This window comes from Cardiocondyla obscurior, linkage group LG16 (genome assembly GCF_019399895.1).
Source record: "Cardiocondyla obscurior isolate alpha-2009 linkage group LG16, Cobs3.1, whole genome shotgun sequence".
Classification (NCBI taxonomy): Eukaryota; Metazoa; Arthropoda; class Insecta; order Hymenoptera; family Formicidae; genus Cardiocondyla; species Cardiocondyla obscurior.
The window spans coordinates 4,873,191-4,891,011 of record NC_091879.1 but is presented as its reverse complement, the minus strand read 5'-3'; the positions used below and the strand labels follow the sequence as shown (position 1 = coordinate 4,891,011).

At 43.4% G+C, this 17,821-nt stretch overlaps 1 protein-coding gene across 1 annotated transcript; it reads right to left on the bottom strand.

Moving 5' to 3' along the window:
* Positions 1-9,640: 9,640 nt before the first annotated feature.
* LOC139109096 (uncharacterized protein PF3D7_1120000-like) lies at positions 9,641-10,587 on the bottom strand. The gene is made up of 3 exons (XM_070667910.1): positions 10,153-10,587; positions 9,919-10,072; positions 9,641-9,789 (listed from the first exon to the last, which is right to left on the bottom strand). Exons 1-3 carry the CDS (start codon positions 10,585-10,587, stop codon positions 9,641-9,643), a joined length of 738 nt encoding a protein of 245 aa, XP_070524011.1.
* Between the last annotated feature and the right edge of the window lie 7,234 nt (positions 10,588-17,821).

Sequence of the window (17,821 nt, the reverse complement as noted above, 5' to 3'; positions counted from 1 at the left end):
AGTGAAAAGGCTCAACAGACCACTCCCTACTTCAAGGACGGTCATTACGATGTGGTAAAGGACGCCTATCAGTTTGCGCTGGACTACATGAACGAATCGTTGAAGTCGCTCGAACCGCCGGCCGTGAGTTTGAATCAAACCAGCAGTGAGGCTGGGTTCTCGCGGTCAAATTTCTCGTTGTCGCATTTGCCTCCGATTTCTCTGCCTCCGTTCGATGGCACTTTAACTGCGTGGGAGCACTTTCGGGATCGTTTCAATGCGCTAATCATTCAAAATCGCGATCTAAAAGACTTTGCGCGCATGCATTATCTCGTCTCGTGTCTCACGGGCAGCGCGTTAGAATGCGTTCGCGATCTGGCTGTCACCGCCGATAATTTCGAGAATGCGTGGCAAGCTTTAAATCTGCGGTTCGAGAATAAACGACGGCTTGTTCGATCGCATTTGTCCACGCTACTTAATCTTCCTACTGTTTCGAAGGAATCTGCCGAAGAATTACAAACGTTAATCGACAAAGTAAATTCAACGCTCACGTTGCTCAAAAATTTAAAGTGTCGTCCGAAAGACTTGTGGAACGATATTTTAGTGTACATCGTTTCTCAACGCCTCGAGGCACCTTCGCGAAAATCGTGGAGTATACGGATAAGTGATTCCGATGATCTCCCTTCGTTCTCGGAATTACTTGAATTTTTACAGCATCGTCGTCGCGCGCTGGACGATTTAATTGTTCCGGCAGCTCGCATTTCATCGGCGAAAGCGTTGCCGCATAAAATAAGTGCTTCCACGGCGTCTCCGACTTCCGCCTCTAGTTCCGGCAACTCCGCTGCGTCCTTTGCGCTTCCCGCAAGTGCACACCACGCGTCGTCAAGCGCCGGATCCAGCTCTTGCTGCCCGATCTGTCAGGCCAAGCATTATTTCAACGCATGTCCGTCGTTTGTAAAAGGGAGCCTGAGCCAGCGCCGCAATTTCGTGCAAGCGCATAAGCGTTGTTTCAATTGTCTTGGCGGAAATCACAATAGTCGCGACTGTCCCAGCAAATATACGTGTCGTCATTGTCACCAAAAACATCACACGCTGCTTCACAATAATGCGTCCGCAGGCTCAAGTTCATCTTCTTCGCAGGTTTTGTCCGTGAGCGACACGGTGAAATCCGATGATTCTCACGCGGAAATCACGTCGCTTGTTGCGTCCCGCGCTCCGCCCCGCGGAGCAACTCCGGTCTTGCTTGCCACCGTGTGGATCTCGGTGATCGGTCTGGACGCGAATTGCGAGTTCGTGCGCTGATCGATCAAGGATCGGAGATGACGTTCGTCTCGGAATCGGTGTCCAATATACTGCACTTGAAGCGCGTTCGGTGTCCGGTCACGGTCTCCGCTGTCGGTGGCCAGTCCGCCGGCACCTATCAGTTCGCGAGCAGTCTATCAATTTCTCCCGTCGGAATGCAATTATTGTCAATTCAAGTTCTCGCGCTAATCTTACCGAAATTGACGTCCTATTCTCCCCGTGGCGCTACGGATCTGTCCTCTTTGTCGCACCTTCACGGACTTATGTTTGCCGACGACAATCCGATCGGCGGAGAACCGATAAATGTAATTCTCCTGCGCCGATATTTACAATGGAGTCATTCTAAGTGGGCTTAAAAGGGGAGCGCCAGGGCAACTCATCGCTCAAAACTCAATTTTCGGCTGGATTTTGTCGGGTCCCATCGAATCTCGTGACAGCGATGCACGCTGCGCATCGCACCACGTTCGTATTGCCGCTCATCACGCATTCGCTCAGGATAACGACGCGATCGATCTTGCCGACGCGCTCGAACGCTTCTGGAAATGTGAAGAGCCACCGGAGCATCAGACATCGTCTATCGAAGACGAGCAATGCGAATCACATTTTATTAAAACGTATTCGCGCAACTCAGACGGTCGGTTCGTCGTTCGTATTCCTTTTAAGACACCTCCGCCGCTCGATATCGGTAATTCAAGAGCCAGGGCGCTCAATTGCATTAATTCGCTCCTACGTCGTTTTCGCTCAAATCCGGAGCAATCGGCAGAATATCGCGCGTTTATGAGCAAATATACAGCGCTAGAACATATGCGTCTTGCTCCATCGTTGGATCCGCGGGCCGTGTTCATTCCGCATCACCCGGTGTTTCGCCCCGACAGCGTCACTTCACGAATTCGCGTCGTGTTCAACGCCTCAAGTCGCACGTCGAATGGATCCAGCCTTAACGATCATTTGTATGCCGGGCCAAAGTTACAAAGTGACCTGCCGACGGTCATTCTTCGATGGCGAATTTTCCGATTTGTTTGCACCGCGGACATCGCCAAAATGTATCGCCAAATTTTGATAAACGAAAATGACATCGATTTTCAACGAATTTAGTGGCAACCAGATTCGTCGGATGAGATCCGCGAATTTCAGTTATTAACTGTCACATACGGAACGGCATGGGCTCCGTTTCTCGCATTGCGAGTCCTCAAACAATTAGCTCAGGATGATGGTCGTGAATTTCCGCTCGCGCAACATATTTTAAATCACCACATTTACGTTGATGATGTGCTGTTCGGCGCGGACGATACCGTACAGCTCATGGAGAGGCGAAATCAGCTCGTCACACTATTACAACGCGGCTGTTTCACTCTGCGAAAATGGGCAAGCAATTCGTCTCTTCTCTTGTCTGACATCGATCCCGATGATCACGGTCTCGCCTGCAGTCCGATTCCCGTCGCGGACGAACGTTTGAAAGTGCTCGGGATTCACTGGATGCCGTTTGCCGACCAATTTCAGATTCGAGTCACGGTCTCCGACGCGATACCGATAACAAAGCGCTCGATTTTATCCGTGATCGCGAAACTGTACGATCCGATAGGCTGGGTGACGCCTACTATTATTTGCGCAAAAATTGTCATTCAGCAACTGTGGAAATTAAAAGTCTCTTGGGACAATCCTGTTCCCCCATTAATAATGTTGCGGTGGAAAAAGGTGTACAAAAGTTTTTCTTGCCTAAATTCTCTCCAAATTCCGCGGTGGATCGGGGTTAGCGCGGCGTCGAAATTCATTGAACTACACGGATTTGCAGAAGCGTCTAGCGAGGCCTACGCCGCCGTCGTTTACTCCCGCGTAATTTCGAGTTCGGGGGAAATCACCGTCTCATTACTCATGGGAAAATCTAAGGTGGCTCCGCTTAAATTATTGAGCATTCCGCGTCTCGAGCTTTGCGCCGCAGTCTTGCTCGCCAAATTGATTGAGTTCGTCAAGTCGCTTTTCGCCGATTACACCGTTAAATGCAATTGCTGGACGGACTCATCTATCGTTCTTGCGTGGTTGCGACATCCGCCGTCGCATTGGAAAACGTTTGTCGCAAATCGCGTCGCGGATATTCAGGAGCGGATTCCAGCGGTCGATTGGCGCCACGTTGTCACAAAAGACAATCCTGCCGATTGCGCGTCGCGTGGATTAACGGGAGGTGAGTTGTTAACGCATTCGTTATGGTGGCACGGGCCTCCCTGGTTGAGTCGTCCCTCCGCGCAATGGCCAAACTCTCTCGTGACCATCGCTGACGCGTCATTGGAGGCAAAGGCTATCACCGCACACGTGAATTCTGCCGAACCTTTCGACTTGTCCGATCGTTTCTCATCGTGGCCAAAGTTAATTCGCGTTACCGCGTACTTGTTTCGATTCATCGCTCTGTGCCGACGGCGGTTCGATGATCGACAACTTGACTCAGTTCCTGGCGCATTGACCGCATCCGAGTGTGCTCCGGTAAAAATATTTTGGCTGAAATTTATCCAGGCAGCTAATTTTTCTCGTGAATTACATGCACTTAATTCTAGTCGACCGGTCTCGTCAAAGAGTCCTTTGAGCCCGCTCAATGTATTTCTCGATCGCGACGGACTCATTCGTGTTGGAGGTCGGATACGGCGTGCCCCGCTCACATTTACTCTACGGCATCCAATTGTCTTATCTGCTCATCCGCTCGTGACTCTTTTAATATCGCATGCGCATCTTCGCTCCATGCACGGCGGTTTGCAACTCACTTTAAATACGCTACGACGCGAGTATTGGATACTTCGCGATCGTTCCTTAACTAAGGTCGTAGTTCATAAATGTGTGACATGCGTTCGCAAACGCGCCGCGGTTCCGTCTCAGCTAATGGGCGATTTACCGGCCTACCGCGTATCCGCACCTGCCCGTTGTTTTTCGCATTGTGGACTTGACTACGCCGGCCCATTTCTCGTTCGCTCGTCGGGAGGTCGCGGCATCAAGTCTACGAAATGCTACATCTCCGTTTTTGTCTGTATGGCGACTAGAGCGATTCATTTAGAGCTTGTTCCGGATTACTCTACTCCCGCGTTCCTTAATGCGTTCTCTCGATTCTGCTCTCGTCGCGGCTGTCCAACGCACGTCTATTCGGACAACGGGACAACGTTTGTCGGTGCCGAGCGCGAATTAATGAACGCCTATCACGCAATTATTCGGAATCCGCTGATTCACAATCGGTTCGCCAGCGAAAATATTTCCTGGCACTTTATTCCTCCCGCGGCTCCCCGCTTCGGCGGAATGTGGGAAGCCGGTGTTAAAAGTGTCAAGTACTACCTCCGTCGAGTCATCGGGACGCATACCCTCATCTTCGAAGAGTTCTCGACATTACTCTGTCGAATCGAGGCTTGCCTCAACTCTCGACCGATTGCCCCGTTAACGGATTCTTGCAATTCATATGATGTGCTTACGCCAGGCCATTTTTTGATCGGGTCCGCTCTCACAGCTCCTCCGGAGGAATCCACCCTCGACTGCTCGGAAAACCGCCTAAACCGGTGGCAGTTAATCCGACATATGACGGAGCGTTTGTGGGCGCTGTGGTACTCAGACTACGTTAATACGCTTCAACAACGCGTTAAGTGGCGACGGTCTCAGCCCGTTCTTAAGGTCGGACAATTAGTTGTTTTAAAGAATTCTGCTCTCCCCTCGTGCAAGTGGGAGCTCGGCCGGATCACAGAATGTTTTCCCGGGGCTGACGGATTAATTCGCGTCGTCACAGTTAAGACCGCTTCCTCCGAATTAAAGCGGCCACTCTCCAAAATATGCATTTTGCCGATTGACGTTGAATCGCCACCGCCGGCTCCCATCAATCCTCGCTTAGTTCCGTAGTCTGGCGCTCACACTGTATTATTTCGTTGTTTTCGCGTTCATGTTAAATATGTGTGAATTTATACTGCACTGCGTTTCCGCTTATACCTTTGTTAAAGTTCTTTTGTACACCGGTCAGCGGGCTGGAAAGAACTTGCGATTTTCTTTATTTTTTTTTGTACTTGCGATTTTCTTTATTTTTTTGTATTTGCGATTTTCTTTATTTTTTTTGTATTTGCGATTTTCTTTAATTCTCTTGTTTTTTATTTGCGATGGAGTTCGTCGTAGTTGCGACTGCTGGCTGCATGGCGGGCGGCATTCTACACTTGCGTTCACTTGCTTCGATTTTCAGTACTCCGCTCCCGCTTCTCAACGCTCTCTGTAATTTTGAAATTCATAATTTCAAGGCGGGCGGTATGTTTAATCGTCTGAAAGTCTCTTATTAATTTGACTAGAATTTCATCGTCGTTCACGATACGTCCGTGTTTTTCGTTCCATGCTTTATTTAGTCGGTCGCCGCATTACCGCTTATTGTTTACCTCGACAGGTGAACTACGTTAACGTCGGATTAATCCGGTTTTCACCGGTTATCTCGCCACCTGTTTTGTTTTCATCCTCACTGTTCCGACGATCAAGGGCTCGGTTCTGCCGAAACGCGACCTGTTTTCGCTCGAAATACTTCACTTGTAAGTCCGCAGTGCTCACGTTATCACCGTCGTACAACATTCTCGCTCGGCCGCGATCATTGGATCCTCCGCGATCATTCTGTTCATTTTTTTTTTTTTTTTAAATGCAATAAATATTTATTTTCGGTAAAACTTTTGTGACAATATAAGGTGTTTATTTCTCCTCAGAGGTACACCGGGACTTTCGCTTCCCCAATTTTCTGTTTACAATTTCATAAAATATATTTTCAAACTTCATTCTTATCTCTAAACTATTTCTACTTTTATAATCTTCTTTCTTCTCACAGCCGTTTCCTGAAAGTAAAAACTTATATCTACGCCTTTTTCCTATTCTATTGCCTACGCGTCGAGAGAGAGAGATCACACTTCCATTCATACTTTACATTGTTTTGCCTTAATTTTACCTTAAATTCTATCTTTGGACCCCCGCTTCCGACGCTTTTTCTTTCATACTTTCAGTCACTCCTATTTTTCTCCCTTGTTCTTTCCAAATTTTCCAACCAATCTATCCCCCTTCCTTCCCCTCCCAGAATTTCCTCCACCATTTCCTCCCAACTAATCTCGTTTCCCCAATCTATACACTCCTCCCATATATGTTCCCACGTTTCTTCCTTCTCCAAACATATTCTACATTTTCTTTTCTCCTCTTCCTCCCAATATTTATTTCCTCTCATTTCCTCCCCTAATCTAAATTTTGCCATTCTTTGCCATTTTTCTTCTTTCCATCCCAATTTCAAATATCCTGGTATCCCTTCCTCTTTCACTTTTTATAATACTTATTAAATCTTGACTCTCTTATTTTTTTCCATCTTTCCTCTCTTTGCCATTCTTTATCCTTTTTCACCAAATATTCCCCCCTTATTTCCCCTCTTTCTCTTAAATCTTCCACCTCTTTTCCCGACCACCCAAAATTTTCAAAAAATTCCTCTCTTTCTTTTTCCCATTTTCCCTTGCTTCTTCCCTCCCTTGCTCTTTCCTTCATTTCTTCCCAGCACCATTTTGCTAGAACACCTCCTTTCCCTTCTTCTAACCTTTTTTCATATTTCCATGCTCTCATCCCTGCTCTACCTTTCAATTTATCCCTCTGTAGTTCTTCTCTCACCATATATCCTGGTACATATCTTCTTACTCCCAGCAACCATCTCAGGTATTTTTCCTGTAATATCTCCACCTCTTCTCTTTCCTTCCATCCCCATATTTCTACGCCGTAATTAATAACCGACCATACCAGTTTATCAAATAGCCATATTCTTTTACTCCAATCTTTTCCAAATTTTCTTTTACCTATACTCCACACCTGCCCCATTATTCTTGCCGCTCTTCTTACTCTGTCCTTTACATGCTCTTTCTGCTCTCCATTTCTCATAATTGTGTATCCCAAATACTTGAAACTTTTTACTTCCTCTATTTCTTCCCCTTTCCATACCCATTTAGTTTTTTTCCATCTTCCTCCCCCCTTTCTACACCTCATTATCTTTGTTTTCTTTACATTCACTTCCAATCCCTTTTCCTTTACATATTCTTCCATACTTTTAATCATTCCTTTCATGCCTGCCTCATTTTCTGCCAGTAGCGCAATGTCATCCGCATACGCCAGCGAGTAAACTCTCCTGTCTTTTATTCTTATACCCCCCCATCCTCCTTTTTCTAATTCTTCATCTATGTCTGCCAACAAGAGCGTGAACAAGCTAGGACTAAGCGGACAACCCTGTCTTACTCCTTTTGTTGTCCAGAAACTTTTCCCCTCTTTATCCTTCACCTTTACTTTATTCACCGTTTCCTCTAATATTTCTTCACACCTTCTTATCAATCCCTCCCTTACCCCTCTTTTCTTCATTGTTTCCACCAATTTTCTCCTGTCTACAGAGTCAAAAGCCGCCTTCATATCTATAAACACAATTACCATTTTACCTTCCTTTTCTTCTATCTTCTTATTTAGCAAATAATTTAACACATATATTTGATCCACTGTCCCCATGTCTCTTCTAAAACCGGCTTGACTCTGCGGTAATATTTCTTTTTCTTCTATTTCCTTTCTTAATCTTTCTGCTAACACAGATGCATACACTTTGTACGCAGTCTGTGTCAGCGTTATCCCTCTATACTCTTCTACTTTTTCCCCTTTTCCTTTTTTAAGCACCGGAACTATCACACCTTCTCTCCATTCCTCCGGCATCCCCTCCCCTCTCCATACCCTTTTGCACGTTTCCCATAATTTCTCTTTTACTTCCCCCCCCTCCCCATTTCCATATTTCATTTTCTAACCCATCACTTCCTGCAGCTTTTCCTTTTTTCAACTTTCTTATTACATTTTCAAATTCCTCTCTATTTATATCTTCCTCATTGTCTTCTATTCTCTTTCCTCCTAATTCTTCTCTTACTCTCCATTCCACTCCTCCTAACATTTCCTTAAAATATCCGTCCCACTCTTCAATCTTTATTTTTCCTCCACTTCCTTCCTTTTTTTCTTCCTTTGTTTACTACTTTCCATACTTCTCCCTCTGTTCTAATCTTTTCTATTTCTTTCTCCCATCTCACCTTTTCTTGCAATTTTTCTTCTCACATAGTTTTTATATTCTCTTTTCTTCTTTTTGTAATTCTCCTCACTCCCTTCCCCCTTCCTCCAATTTATCATTTCTTCTTTTACTTCACCTTTTTTCTTTTTACAATCTTTATTCCACCATCTTTCTTTTGGTTTTTCCCCCTCCTCTTTTTTCATTTCCTTTTTAACTACTTTCTTTGTTTTCTCCAGTTCCTTACTAAAACTTCTCCAATTTTCCTCCGTATTGTTTTCTTTCTCTCTTTTTTCTTTATATTTTTCCCTGAACATTTTCCTCTCCTTCTCACCCCAAGCCAGTCTCGTGCTCTTTTTTATACCATATTTACATCTTCTCCTCTTTTCTCCTCTCTTTTTTAATCGTCACTATTAACGGTAAGTGGTCTGAGTCCACTTCTTCCCCCACCTTCATTTCTACTATTTCTCCTTTTGATTCCACATTACTGATCACATAATCTATTACTGTTTTTCCTCTTCCCCCTACATATGTCCATTCACCCTCTTCATCTCCTCTTGTACAACCATTAACTATTCCCCATCCTGCTTCTTCCAGAACTTTACAGAATTTTTTTCCTTTTCCTGTAATTTTTTTATCTTTTGTTCTCCTTTTTCTCTCTTCCTTGTCTTCTTCTTCTTTTTCCTCATCCCATAGCCCGCCCTCTTCTCCCGTCCTCACATTAAAGTCTCCTCCTATCAGATATCTCGTTCCTTCCTCTTTTTCATCCATCCAGTTTCTCATGTTCTCTGTTATGTCTTCTAAATCCTCATATACCCCTGCTATTTTCCACCATACCTTTCCACTTTTTATCTTTATTCCTATCATTCCTTTTCTATCTTTAAATTCTAATTCTTCCTCTCCTTCCAATTCCTCCCTCCATCCCATCACCATTCCCCCCCATTGCCCTCCCCTTCTTATTTTTCTTTTCTGCCCCCTTATTTATCCATTTATAGCCCTTTGGCAATTTACTTCTTAACCCCTTCCATTTTTTTTCTTCCAACCAAGTTTCACACATATATATCACCTCCCATTTTTCCATGTTCTTCCAAAAATCTTCATCCTTGTTTTCTATTCCTGCCACATTCCAAAAAACTATTCTCACGTTTCTGTCTTTTACCTCCGCCTTTTCCTTTCCTTTCTCCTTTTTCTCCCTTTCTTTTTCTTTTTGTCTTTTATCTTTCCTTTTTCTATTTTTTTCTTCATCCTTTTCTTTTTCTCCTTCCTCCTCTTTTCTCTCCACTTTTTCCAGCTCATTTCGTTCTCTTCTTCCGCCTCTTTTTAAAAACTTGCATTTAGTCTGTCTGCTATCACCTTCTTTCTTTTATTCCCTTCTTTTTCAAATTCTTTCGCACCATCCCATTTTCTCAATTCTTCCTTCAGGTCATCCCATATCCACATTTCTTTATTTACCCATATCTTTTTGTACCCTATTTTTACCTGTTTTCCTTCTCTTTTCAATTTATCCGCTTCTCTCTTTATGAGCCATTCCACTTTCCTTTCGTATTCTGTCAGATCGTCTCCTATCCATTCCGTCCTGTCCTTTAATTTTCCCTTACATCTTAATATTTCCAATTTTTCTTTGAAACTTTCCATCTTTACCCACACCATACCATAACCTCCTTTATTTACTCCTCCTATCTTATTTACATCCTCTATCTTTGCTTTCACTCCTGTTGCTTCTATTATTTCTCCCACTTGTTCTTTCAGCGCCTTTTTTCCTCACTTTTTATCTTTATACCTCTTATTATTAAATTGTTTTTCCTCCATTCTTTCTTTTCTCTTTCTTTTGCCATTTCCAGCATTCTCGTTCTTTCTTCTAGACTCAAAACCTTTCCCTGTATTTCTTCTGGTATTTCCAGTTTACCTCCCTCATATTTTTTTTCCTTTATTCTTTTTTCCATCTCGTCCATTCTTTTCTCTAAGTCTATCTTCTCTTTTTTCCATATTATCTTCAATTCTTCTATTTCTTTTCTTATTTGTACCTTTATTTCCCTTACTTCCTCCATCTGCGCTTGAATCCTTGCAAATCCACTTCTCATTTCCTTTATTACCTCTTCAAAACCTTCCTTGCTTATTCCCCCTTCACCTCCCTCTCCTGTTGCTTTCACCGGTGATCTGTACACTTTCACACTTTTCCTAAATCCTTCCAAGCCCTCTATTTCGCTTTTTTCTTCCTGCCTTTCCTTCCTTTTCTCTCCTTGCTTCCACGCTTCCAAAATTGGCATACTGTTAGCCCTTTCTCTTTTAACATCTCTACCTTTGCAGGCCTTCCCATTTTCTTTTTTATTTTCTCTTCTCCTTTTTCCTCTTTTCTTTCCTCATTTCCACTCTCCACATTTCCTTTTTCCTGTTCGCTCATTTTTCAATTTTCCTTATCTCTTTTCCCTTTGTCTTTTATACCTCTACCTCTCTCCTTTGCCCCCTTGCCTTCCTCTTTTCCTTTGTCTTACCCACGGTTTTCACCGCCAACCTAACCTCAAAATGAACTCCTCTTTTTACCTTCCCCGATTTTTCCTTTTATTCTTACCTTTGCTCTTTCCCTTCACTTGCCCTTCTTAAAAACCCTTCCCTTTTTCCCTCAAACCAACCCTTTACCTCTGAGAAACTATTTTACTCCCCCGAAACCTTTTTCTACATGCACTCGCTCAGACACACAACCGTTCGCGCTGCTGTCGGAAACGAAAGTCCCGGTAAAACTTTTGTGATAATTTTAAATTTTCTAACGTTTAAGTTTTTTTCTTTTTTTTTTATTTTTTAAATACTTTTTTACTTTTGCATTTTTGCAACTTTCTTTCGAAATAAAATTCCTTTTAAATTATTCAAATATAATCAAAGCGACGATACGACTTATGTTTTACAATTTCTTTTTTTCGTAAAATTTATTTTCTTACACCAATTAAAACTTTTAATGACTATAAAACCAGCTCGATATTTTTTTCTTGAGAAAGAATTGTTTCAAATCGATGAAAAGTTTCAAGTTCGATGATTTAATGATATAACGTATTAATAAAATAAAATATAATTAACTGAACAATATTCGAACGTCGATGGAAAACATTGCTTATTTTCGGATCTCTCAATTCCTCGACTATCGCCGGTCGTCGACGAGATCGCGAGATTTCTTTCCCGACCTCGGCCGCTGCCGAGGGCTCTCTGTGCGGACGCGATGTACGACAGCCTCGCAAACCATAAAATTAATCAGCGCAAATAAACCGTACCGGTGTTTCCCGCGGGGTCTAGCCACCGGCCTTCAGACGCCCGTCGGCTGCCACTCTCTAACGTTAAGTCCTTGCCTCGCGACAAGGATCCACCAAATAATCTATCGGGCCCGCGTGCCCGTTTTACGTGGCTGGGTATCGTCTAAATCCGCGTCGGTCTCCCCGGGAAGCGGAGGGCTGTACAAAATAATAATTCCGCAATGCGGGTGGAAGATCTCACCGAATAAATATTTATTTGTGTGCTCCGGTAAAAATATTTTGGCTGAGATTTATCCAGGCAGCTAATTTTGCTCGTGAATTACATGCACTTAATTCTAGTCGACCGGTCTCGTCAAAGAGTCCTTTGAGCCCGCTCAATGTATTTCTCGATCGCGACGGACTCATTCGTGTTGGAGGTCGGATACGGCGTGCCCCGTTCACATTTACTCTACGGCATCCGATTGTCTTATCTGCTCATCCGCTCGTGACTCTTTTAATATCGCATGCGCATCTTCGCTCCATGCACGGCGGTTTGCAACTCACTTTAAATACGATATCGTAGCTCAATTAACAAAATATTTAGAAAATATTTTTGGGCAAGATAAAAACGTTTATCAGTTGCAAGGAGAATTAGGTAGAATTTATCAGAAGAACGAGGAATGTTGTTATTACATACGCAAACAGAGTACGACTCTTGGGGAATAAAATTATGGACGTGCATAAGAGAATGATAGACGATTATAAACAATTAACAGAAATTAGAAATTCTTTAGAAAAAGACGTGTGTAAATGCTTTATTCGTGGATTGAAAGCAGAGATCGAACAAAGAGTTAAGAGATTTAAATGTGCATGAAACCGTTACTGACGCTTTAAATAGTGAAAGAAAACTGCGTGAAATTACTGATTTACGGCACGGTAAAAATTCTTCCACTTCTAAACCCTTGAATATGGATCGTCCTAGAGAAATTTGCCAGTTATGCCTCAAAGAAGGGCACGCTGCCTCAACCTGTAAGAAATTAGCTTCTCACACGGGTAATTATTTTAATATACCAAATGAAATTTTAATTTGCCAAATCTGCAAAAAACGCGGGCATAGTGCGGATAAATGCCGACTACGTGAAACAAATAATCGTCGATTTATAAATATAATACAGGAGAATAAATTAAATTGCCAATTATGCAATAAACCGGGGCATAATGCGAAAAATTGTCGATTTAATAATAGCAACCAGAATAGGGCAACGTTGATTTGCCAATGGTGCGAAAAATCTGGACACACCGCAAATAACTGCTGGAAAAAGCAGCAGAAGTCTAGAATTACTGGGCAAAAACCGCGATCAGTGTGTCAAATCTGCGACGGATTCGGCCATTCAGCAAAAGAATGCCGAAATAATGCGAGGCAGAATAACTCTAAGGAAGCAGAGTACTGCTGTTATTGTAAAAAGGATGGCCACGTGTTAGAAAATTGCGAGCTCAGAATTACTAACAATAAAAGGCGTGAAGCAATGAATGCGGGAAACGCCGGTGGCCCCTCCAAGGTGGGTGTGCAGCAGGGGTCCGGACGGATCTCACACCCTGTAGTATCTAGCGCGAAAAGCATTCTCGACAAACTTTTTAAGTAAAATCGAGACTTCCATAAAAAGATTCCACGAAAACCAAAACTCCCTCAAACAAAGATTTCCCAAAAAAGAACCCCTACCAAAAAAGAACTCCCTAAACCAAAACTCCTCCCAAAAAAAGACTTCTCTAAAAAAATAATTTCTAAGAAAGACTCCTACAAAAAGACTACAAAAAAAAAGACTCCTCCAATCCAAAATAGAACATAAAATGTGTACATTAATATCAAATACTCTCTATAAAACTAATGAGATCAAATAATTGCGCCAAGAACCTGAAGACAATAGAAAATTATGTTTAAGCAAAACCAAGACTTCTAAAAAAAAAGACCCTCAAAACCAAGACTCCACTGAAAAAAGACTCCCCAAAAATAGAACATAAAATGTGTACTTTAATATAAAATACTCTTTATAAAACTAATGAGATCAAATAATTGCGCCAAGAACCTAAAAAAGCTAGAAAATTTTAAAAGTTATAAACCCATGTACAATCGTACACACGTAGACCTAGGTTCGCCCCGATAATAAAACGTTAACATTACAAACCCATGTGGAACAGTGCAAACGTAGATCTAGGTTCGCCCCATTATGATATAACATGGTAATGTAAAGAAAGAAAAAAAAAAACTTGGCGTTGCGAAACCAAATCTTTAAAATCTCAAATTATAATTTTGTTTTTTACGATGTACTATGCATCAGATTTTTGTAACCACACCGGATGTATATTAAAAATTTAAAATACATCCGACAGTCCGCAGTCTGTACAAGTGGGACGGCAAAAAATTTGTTGCATTGCCCATTTTCAATATTTTTGTTATTATTATATCTCTCACCTTCTTTACATCTTTTTTTTTATGGACGTGAAAAATTTGTTGCATTGCTTAGTTTCAATATTTTTTATTTAAATTTTTTTTTAATTATTTTTTTTTTACTTTCTTTATTTAATATTTTTTTTTTACTTTCTTTCGATTTTAAAGATTTGGTTTCGCAACGCCAAGTTTTTTTTTTTCTTTCTTTACATTACCATGTTATATCATAATGGGGCGAACCTAGATCTACGTTTGTACTGTTCCACATGGGTTTGTAATGTTAACGTTTTATTATCGGGGCGAACCTAGGTCTACGTGTGTACGATTGTACATGGGTTTATAACTTTTAAAATTTTCTAGCTTTTTAGTTCTTGGCGCAATTATTTGATCTCATTAGTTTTATAAAGAGTATTTTATATTAAAGTACACATTTTATGTTCTATTTTTGGGGAGTCTTTTTCAGTGGAGTCTTGGTTTTTCTTTTTTAGAAGTCTTGGTTTTGCTTAAACATAATTTTCTATTTTCTTCAGGTTCTTGGCGCAATTATTTGATCTCATTAGTTTTATAGAGAGTATTTGATATTAATGTACACATTTTATGTTCTATTTTGGATTGGAGGAGTCTTTTTTATAGTCTTTTAGGAGTCTTTCTTAGGAATTATTTTTTTAGAGAAGTCTTTTTTTGGGAGGAGTTTTGGTTTAGGGAGTTCTTTTTTGGTAGAGGTTCTTTTTCTATTTTTGGGGTCTTTTTTCAGTGGAGTCTTGGTTTTGAGGGTCTTTTTTTTTTAGAAGTCTTGGTTTTGCTTAAACATAATTTTCTATTTTCTTCAGGTTCTTGGCGCAATTATTTGATCTCATTAGTTTTATAGAGAGTATTTGATATTAATGTACACATTTTATGTTCTATTTTGGATTGGAGGAGTCTTTTTTTGTAGTCTTTGTAGGAGTCTTTTTAGGAATTATTTTTTAGAAGTCTTTTTGGGAGGAGTTTTGGTTTAGGGAGTTCTTTTTGGTAGAGGTTCTTTTTGGGAAATCTTTGTTTGAGGGAGTTTTGGTCTTCGTGGAATCTTTTTATGGAAGTCTCGATTTTACTTAAAAGTTTGTCGAGAATGCTTTTCGCGCTTATACTTGGCGCTTTTTATACCTTTTTTAAAAAGGTAATTTTTGGGAGATTTCATTCATTTTGTAGTTTAACAGTCCAACCAATCGCTTTCTAAATAGGTTCCGTTAAAAGCTTGTATATTATTGACCGTGCCTCTTGATTGATTTTTTTCGAGAAATTGTTTGACATATATAATAGATTTATGGAAGTCTCGATTTTACTTAAAAATTTTGTCGAGAATGCTTTTCGCGCGCTTATACTTGGCGCTTTTTTATATTTTTTTTAAAAAAAAAGTAATTTTTGGGAGATTTCATTCATTTTGTAGTTTAACAGTCCAACCAATCGCTTTCTAAATAGGTTCCGTTAAAAGCTTGTATATTATTGACCGTGCCTCTTGATTGATTTTTTTCGAGAAATTGTTTGACATATATAATAGATAGAATGGGCCCCAACCAAAGCCCATTCTCGTGAGACGCACCAAATTAATTAATACTTTTCGTCTCTCCGTTGCAATGTTACATTTGACACCTCTAACGTTTTTATAAAAATATTGTTCTCTGGCGCTCAGCAGCCTTTTGTCGGCGCACAGCAGCCTTCTATCTGTGTACAGTAACCAATATTTTAATCATTTCGCAAAATTTCCTATTCAAAGATATTAATATTTTCTCATCCCATCATTGTTTAATCATTACGCAAGGTTGAAACGACCGTAATTCCTGGCCGCGAATATCGTACAAGCGGGAGTGCCCGGACGTGCTCGCCGGACGGACAGGATTCGCGAGTTGAATTGAGAGGTCCGAGAATGCACGAGACGTGGTTTATGTAACAATTAATTGATGCTTTATTCAATTAATAAAACAGAAATACATTAAGCCAATTATGACGAACGCGTGATTGAGACGTCGCCGGACGAACACGAATTTAACAATAGATTCACGATGACGCGGTAATTGGCGCGAGTATGCGCCTGATCGGTACGGTGGTAATCGATACGCGGATCTATGACGGGCGGGCCGTTACAGGTTTTCGGCAGCCGCCTAGATAACGCCCTAATCGGAGCGCGGGGTTAGCGGCGCGAATATTTCCCCGAGTCCGGGCCTGGGCGGGGCCTGATCTATGCACGCGGCGCGAGACGCGGTGATCGACCTAACGTTTAGATCGCGGCGCGAACGCGGTATTCGGACAGCGGGAAGGATGGAGCACCTGTTCGGTGTTGCAGTAGCCGAGAGTACTCGGCCGAGGCGGAGATCTCTCCACCCCGGTTTTGTGCAACGGTGCGAATGGATATTTTCGCCTAGGCAAGCTGACTGTCGATCCGGGATCGAGATCGCTCGAAGGAGGCGAAGTGCGCTTCACCCCACGAGCCGGTCGTACAAGTCTAAGTTTGCTTTCGACAGGAAGATTCCTTTGCGGTGCAAGCGTCAGGAGTTCCTGACCGAGACGGAGTTTGCTCCACCCCGTTGGTTCGCTTGCTCCAGGAGTCGGTTCGGTTCGGATGTTCGCTGCGAGGCGAACGGCACGAGAACGGTGCGCGACTTCCCCGAGTTCGGCTTTTTATCTCGCACAAGGCGACATCCGGGGGTATCCTTGTTCGTGGCGCCGGCCGCGGTATTCCGCGGTACCGTGCGCGTCGCGCTCGCTCGGATGAGTTCGGGGCCGCTCGGATACGCTCGTTCCGCGGGACTTGGCGCGTTCCGCGGTACTCGTTATAATTACGTATTTCGATGATCGGTTTTTTCGGGAGCCCCCCGCGCTCCCTTGCCTGGCCGAGAGGATGGTCGTCTCGTCCGTTCTTCACCGGGAACGATGCTCATTCCGGGGGCATCGTTACATCGCCCCCTTCCTCAGGTTGGTGCATGTATTGGATGCACATCACGGCCGCTGGGACTTTTCTTTACATGATCGTAGGCGTCCGGCGGCGTCAAACCGCAGATGCCATCGGCGGTTTCCCAGCCGTGGCTTATATTGCCGGGCCACATGTACTGCGAAGTGCGGGATCTCCAACACTATCCCCGGCTCCACCTCCACAGGTATTGATGGCGGCGGTATCGGTCCCATCACGCGCAGCGGTTCCAGGGTCGGCCTCGGTGGTGCGGCTGGCTCGGTCCGTCGCTTGGACGGCGGAGGCGGTGGCGGTGTCTCCATGAGCCAGGCCCTCTTCCTGGCGTTCATTGCGTCGGACCGCTGCACCAAGGTCCCGACGCGAGGAACTGTTGGCCGGCTGGTTGTGGTGTCCGGCCTCGCTGCTTCCTGCGGATCCTCCTGGCGTTTCTCCGGCGAGTCGCGAAACAAGCGGACCCATTCGTCCCCGATCGCCGGTGCCGTCGGATCGTATCCCTCGCACAAGATAGCGTTTATCTCCGCTAGGATGTCTCGCTCCATGGCTGGTTCGACTGGTAATGAGAGCGAGATCTGTCTCCGGAGCTTCCTCGGCTTTACTTTGTTGTCGTCCTCGCTCGTTGTTTATTTCCCGGTCGTCGTCTCCTGTTGCCTCATCCTCCGGCCTCATCTTCAGATCCTTGACGTGTACGTGTCGGTACCACTTCCCGCGCGGGCTCCGCAAGTCGACGATCACCGGCGAAATTACGCGACGTATTTCGAGCGGCCCAACGAATTTCGGCGCGAGTTTGGCGTTGAACGCCGCGGCTTTGTTAGATAACGGTCGGTCGCGCTTCCAAACAATATCGCCTATTGCCGGTCTCCATTCTCTCCGCCGGAGATTATAATACTTTTCTT